Source organism: Oncorhynchus keta, chromosome 14, assembly GCF_023373465.1.
Source record: "Oncorhynchus keta strain PuntledgeMale-10-30-2019 chromosome 14, Oket_V2, whole genome shotgun sequence".
Lineage (NCBI taxonomy): Eukaryota > Metazoa > Chordata > Actinopteri > Salmoniformes > Salmonidae > Oncorhynchus > Oncorhynchus keta.
The window spans coordinates 47,851,541-47,857,416 of NC_068434.1; the positions used below are offsets into that span (position 1 = coordinate 47,851,541).

The window sequence follows — 5,876 nt, forward strand, 5'->3', positions numbered from 1 at the left end:
GTGAGGCCACGTTTCTTGCTTTGCATTTCCTATAAGACCTTTGAGGCTTGAATCAAAGCAGCCAAATGTTGGCTCCTTGGAGAAAGCAATTGGATTAAACTTAAACTTCTGGCCAATTGTATATTATAGACAATTGAGATTCCACAGTAAAAATATATTCAAGAGACCCAGGCTTGCACTGTCTGAGGGTGTATTCCCTGCCTACCCTTAGATCGAACACCTGGTCTGTAAAACTAAGAGCAAGTGAAACCAAGAGACGGTAAGATGCAATGCAAAGTTTTTTTAATGCAGTAATTTTGATCTACAAGGAGAGTGTTTAACAAAATTATACAGGATGTAAAGGCCTTTATACATACAGAAACAGATTATACAGAAGACTCCGGAGCAGAATACACAAATAAATACATTTGTCTTTTTAAAACAGTCAGTCCCAGTCCCCCAGGGAAATATAACTTAAAGAAATACTGGATATTTCACCCATTGGATTTCTCCTCAACTCCAACAATGAGTGGAAAGATTTAAAGCAACCTTAAAAATCCACTAGCTGTCAATTAGTGACGGCAAATTAAGGTGTCAATAACTGCATCTCCCACAAGCCAAGGCAGGAACGCAAAATCGTAGACCTGTAAAAGGAGATTAACCAACTTTGGTTTGAACCCCCAAGATGAGGTACACGCTAGCTAGCCTAGTCTCCGATCAGTTTATGCTGTATAGCCATTGGTAATCGGCACTGCTGGGACAGCCTATCAATATAAAGCATAATGTACTGTATTCACTTAACACTACACTAAATAGCAGTGAGTTCATAATAGGTTGGATCATTGATTAATGGGATGTGAGATCCCAATGGGATGTTCAGAATCAGATCAGACACTGATCAACTGGGGGAACAGTTCGTTGGCGAACACGTCATCCCAGGACCCCTCTGAGCAGAGGGGGGATGACATGTCGCTGATGGGGGAAGGGGACCGCTCGTATCCAGAGTCGCTGTAGGCATCCATCAGGTAGGCACCAGTCTTCTCTAGGTTACCCATGGCCAGGTCAGAGGTCAGCGAGGCCACAGACAGGAAGTCATCCAGAACCCCATGATTTTTAGGGATGATGACTTCTTCCGGCTCATCTTTGACACACACGTCAACCTCATCGGCCACAGAGAAGACCTCAACCATCTTTATCCCTGTCACACTCTCCTCGTGATTCACTTCCTGCTGCCCGAGGACACACACCACCTCCACAGGCTTGGTGTAGATGTGGTCAAAGTGGATCAGTTCATTAAGGGCCTCCAGCTTAACTGGTGTGGCCCCCAGAGCTGCAGGTGAGGGGGCAGGTACTCCTCCCCCCCCTCCAACCAGCAGCACCGCCTGCTCCTGGATCTCCTGCTCACCACACTCCCTGAGGAACAGCTCTGGGTGAAGGATGTCAAGAATGCCCAGCAAGAGATCAGACTGGAGGGGAGAGGGAGCGAGCAGGTTACAACTCTGAACAGGGAATGGCAGAACTGGAACTCACCAATAGGCAAGATGAGCATTATAAAAGCACTTTGAGCTACTGGAAAATGGACTAGACTAAATGAAGCCAGTCAATGACTATAAAGTGCTGAATATCCATCTCCGTTTGATAAAGCCCTTATCCATAGCTTACATTACAGTGGTCATGCATTAGCTGTAGCAGACAAAAATGGGGTCCATAGTGGTCTACGTGTCTCACCTCAGAGTCTGTAGAGTCAAGACCATCTGTATCCATTGGGAAATCTTCAGATTTGAGAATTGCTGGGCCTGCACCTGCTGCAGAGGCACACATAGCCTGAGTACTGCAGACTCAGAAGACCCGATCCCCAAAACTGCATCAATCCCATTGGACTCCAACACCTGAGCCTGGGGTGGGAGAGGAGTGAAGAGTTATAAACTAACTGGCTCTGACAGCCAGGTGGTGCAACTGTCCCCCCCCCCACAAATCTTCTGCATTTACCAATAACTCACAAATCTGCTTACATTCTCTTTGGCCTCAAGGGTGTCCAACCCCAGCCTCTGTCTCAGTTCCTTGTTCTCGTTCCCCATACCGCACATCTTTTGCCGTAACAGCCTGTTTTCAACATGAAGTTTCTGGTTCTAGAGAGGAGATACAAATATAACACCTTAGTCAGTTTAGGAATAAGAGCAATAAATAGCAGTCATTAACAACATGACAATTTATGGACAGAATTTATTTACCTCCAGTTCCATCACCAGAACTTGCTCTTCCAGCTCACCCATTTTGGCTTTTTTTCTGTCTCTGGCCGTTTGGGCTGCAACTCTGTTCTTGAGTTTCCTGAAGAGGAAATATTATCTTTTGAAATTGCTGACAAAGCAAGATGACTGACAGGAATGGGAGAGAGTTCTTGGTTATTGCACAATCAGCCGCCATGTTCCTGTCATGCAGGCAGAACAGGTTCCAAATTTCCAGAAACAGGGTGGGAGCAATAGGCTGACTCCTCAAAATCTGTTGATATGCGAAGCCGGGTAACATGACAGGCAGAGTCAACGAATAAAAAATGTAAATCTACCATAGTCCAATTTTGAATGTGCAGGATTTATTCTTAGCACAGTTATTGGAAAGACATCGATGACATTTATGGGAATCTGTCCATTTGTGTGGCGTAAGGAGTAGCCTGCTCCCTTTGGTCAACCAATCAATTGTTCACCTTTGGTATCACGAGATCGATATGATGGCATCGGACTTCAATAATAATTCATTTATATAGCCATGAGAATAACGTTACAACTAAATACACCAAATTGGCGATTCATGAAACTAACCTGCGAAGTTGCTTTTCTTCTGGGCTCAAATGAGTGAGTCTCTGTCTTTTTCGCAGGGGTGGCCCAGTTGTCGAATTTGAGTCGGAATCTGACGAATTCGCTTGGTTTTGCGACGGCAAAACGACAGAAATTGACCGGCTGTAGCCCTGTGTTGAGCTAGAAGAGCCATTCTGTTGCCCAGATATCAAGAGGACTTTATGTCCCGCTGTCCCCACGACCATATTATTTATCCTTATAGACTTCAGAAATATTGGGGTAGCTTCAAAGAAACCTACGGTTTATTTAGGTCTTTCTATCCCTGTCAGTTCTCAAATATAAATAAAGGAGTTCTGCTTCCAATCTATTTCTACAGTCGTGGTGAAATCTGATAGGCTGAAAGACATTGCAATGTTTTCACAGTATGCTCTATGATTGGCTGCAGGGCTCATGCAATTTGCATTCAACTTTCACCCTGCGTTCGCAGTAAAATGCCTGCCTCTTGTTCACGGAAGGTGTAATTTCCCATCTAACCTACGCTTGGCACAAATAACAAACCCGACCCATTTAAAATTCCCAGCAAAAATACGTAGAACCAAAAGTATTGAGGCTATTCACCCTGGGTTATTACTTTATTTTTCTAAACGAACTTTAGTTCTCAAAATAGCCATACAGTAGATGCACTTGTATTCAGTGGTGGAAAAAGTACTCAAATGTCATACTTGAGTAAAAGTAAAGATACCTTAATAGAAAATAGTAAAAGTGAGTCACCCAGTAAACTACTACTTGAATAAAAGTCTAAAAGTATTTGGTTTTAAATATACTTAAGTATCAAAAGTAAATGGAATTGCTAAAATGTGCTTAATTAATTATCAAAAGTAAAAGTATAAAGAATTTCAAAAATTTCTGTCAAATGGAAAGAGTACTTTTGGTTGTAAGGGAAAATGTATGGAGTAAAAAGTACATTATTTTCTTTCGGAATGTAGTGAAGTGAAAGTTGTCAAAAATATAATTAGTAAAGTAAAGTACAGATACCCCCAAAAATTGTAAGTCGCTCTGGATAAGAGCGTCTGCTAAATGACTTAAATGTGGTACTTTACACCATTGCTTGTCTTCTAACATGTAGGACAATAACCGGTTGACCTCCAAAGTACACTAGCTTACAATTACAGTTGTAAAAGAAGACTATATTACGATGGTGTCACGCCCTGACCTTAGAGAGATGTTTTATTTCTCTATTTGGTTAGGTGAGGTTGTGATGTGGGGTGGGCAGTCTATGTTCTATTTTCTATGTTTTGTATTTCTTTGTTTTGGCCGGTTATGGTTCTCAATCAGGGACAGCCATCTATCGTTGTCTCTGATTGGGAACCATACTTAGGCAGCACTTTTTCCCACCTGTCTTTGTGGGTAGTTAACTTTGTTTGTGGCACTGAATCCCTGTAAGCATCACGGCTGTTGCTTTTGTGTCTTGTTTTTTTGGCAACATTTTTTAAATAAAAGGAAAATGTACGCTCATCACGCTGCACCTTGGTCTTCTTCCAGCAACGGCAGATGGACTATTGTATAGGTTCTTTATAGAATAGTCATTGCAGGAGATTCAGTTGTTTTCACCTTGCCACTACAATCCCATTAATTTTGTCCTCCCCATTCAATAGCCAATACAGTTTGCATATCCATATTGAATTTTGATTATGTCCCTGCCATTGCACATCTGGCATCCATCTCACTCATAGTGGATAACTTTCAGGTCAAATGATGGAAAATAACTGTTTTGTAGCTTGTGATGCAAAGGATTTGTGATTTTCATCATGTATCCTACTGGGGGAATTCATATGAATTCGTATTAGTTGTTTTTGTTTTAGTATTCTCCATACCTTATTCATAGTGGGACATATTCAACATTTCTTCAAAGAAGGTGTGGCTTGGAATCCAGTTTTATATACAGTACCAGTCAACAGTTTGGACATACACTACCGTTTAAAAGTTTGGGGTCACTTAGAAATGTCCTTGTGCTTTTCTTTCAAAACCATTTTTTGGTCCATTAAAATAACATCAAATTGATCAAAAATACAGTGTAGACATTGTTAATGTTGTATATGACTATTGTAGATGGAAACGGCTGATTATTAATGGAACATCTACATAGGTGGACAGAGGCCCATAATCAGCAACCATCACTCCTGTGTTCCAATGGCACGTTGTGTTAGCTAATCCAAGTTTATCATTTTAAAAAGTTCATTGATCATTAGAAAACCCTTTTGTGATTATGTTAGCACAGCTGTAAACTGTTAAAGAACCAATAAAACGGGCCTTCTTTAGACTAGTTGAGTATCTGGAGTGTCAGCATTTGTGGGTTCGAGTACAGGCTCAAAATGGCCAGAAACAAATAACTTTCTTCTGAAACTCGTCAGTCTATTCTTGTTCTGAGAAATTAAGGCTATTCCATGCAAGAAATTGCCAAGAAACTGAAGATCTTGTACAACGCTGTGTTCTAGTCCCTTCACAGAACAGCGCAAACGGTCTCTAACCAGAATAGAAAGAGGAGTGGGAGGCCCCGGTGCACAACTGAGCAAGAGGACAAGTGCATTAGTGTCTAGTTTGAGAAACAGATGCTTCACAAGTCCTCAACTGGCAGCTTCATTAAATAGTACCGGCAAAACACCAGTCTCAACGTCAACAGTGAAGAGGTGATTCCGGGATGCTGCCCCCCACCCGACAACAAAATGAGAAAGCATCATTCTGCACTAACTGTCATTTTTATTCAGACATTTAGAACTACACAAACTATATAAATATAAAAATATATACAAAAATAAGACTCATATATATCAAAAGAAGTACCAAAGACAAATAGAAACACATTTATGTTGATTTGGCACTCGAGCATCAATACATTACCCATCCTCCAACACTATCAGCCAAGAGTCAATACTAAACCAATTCACCTTGGTGGTGTGTAGACTGGTTTTATATTATTCTTAACGATTTCGCACAAACCAGAAAAAAATGCAACAATATGTCTGTGAAACTATATATTGACAGTATTATGAATGAATTGTGGTTTATGTGGTAGCATTTCGTAGTGTGACTGATTTGACTAATTAT

General features: G+C 41.0%; 1 protein-coding gene across 1 annotated transcript; it reads right to left on the bottom strand.

The window, feature by feature from the left end:
- Positions 1 to 265: 265 nt before the first annotated feature.
- On the bottom strand, positions 266 to 3,125 carry xbp1 (X-box binding protein 1). The gene is given in 6 exon segments (XM_035786299.2): positions 266 to 1,445; positions 1,708 to 1,791; positions 1,794 to 1,874; positions 1,992 to 2,108; positions 2,211 to 2,307; positions 2,796 to 3,125. Coding segments are annotated over 6 exon segments (1,179 nt in total). The 5' UTR covers positions 3,017 to 3,125; the 3' UTR covers positions 266 to 866.
- Between the last annotated feature and the right edge of the window lie 2,751 nt (positions 3,126 to 5,876).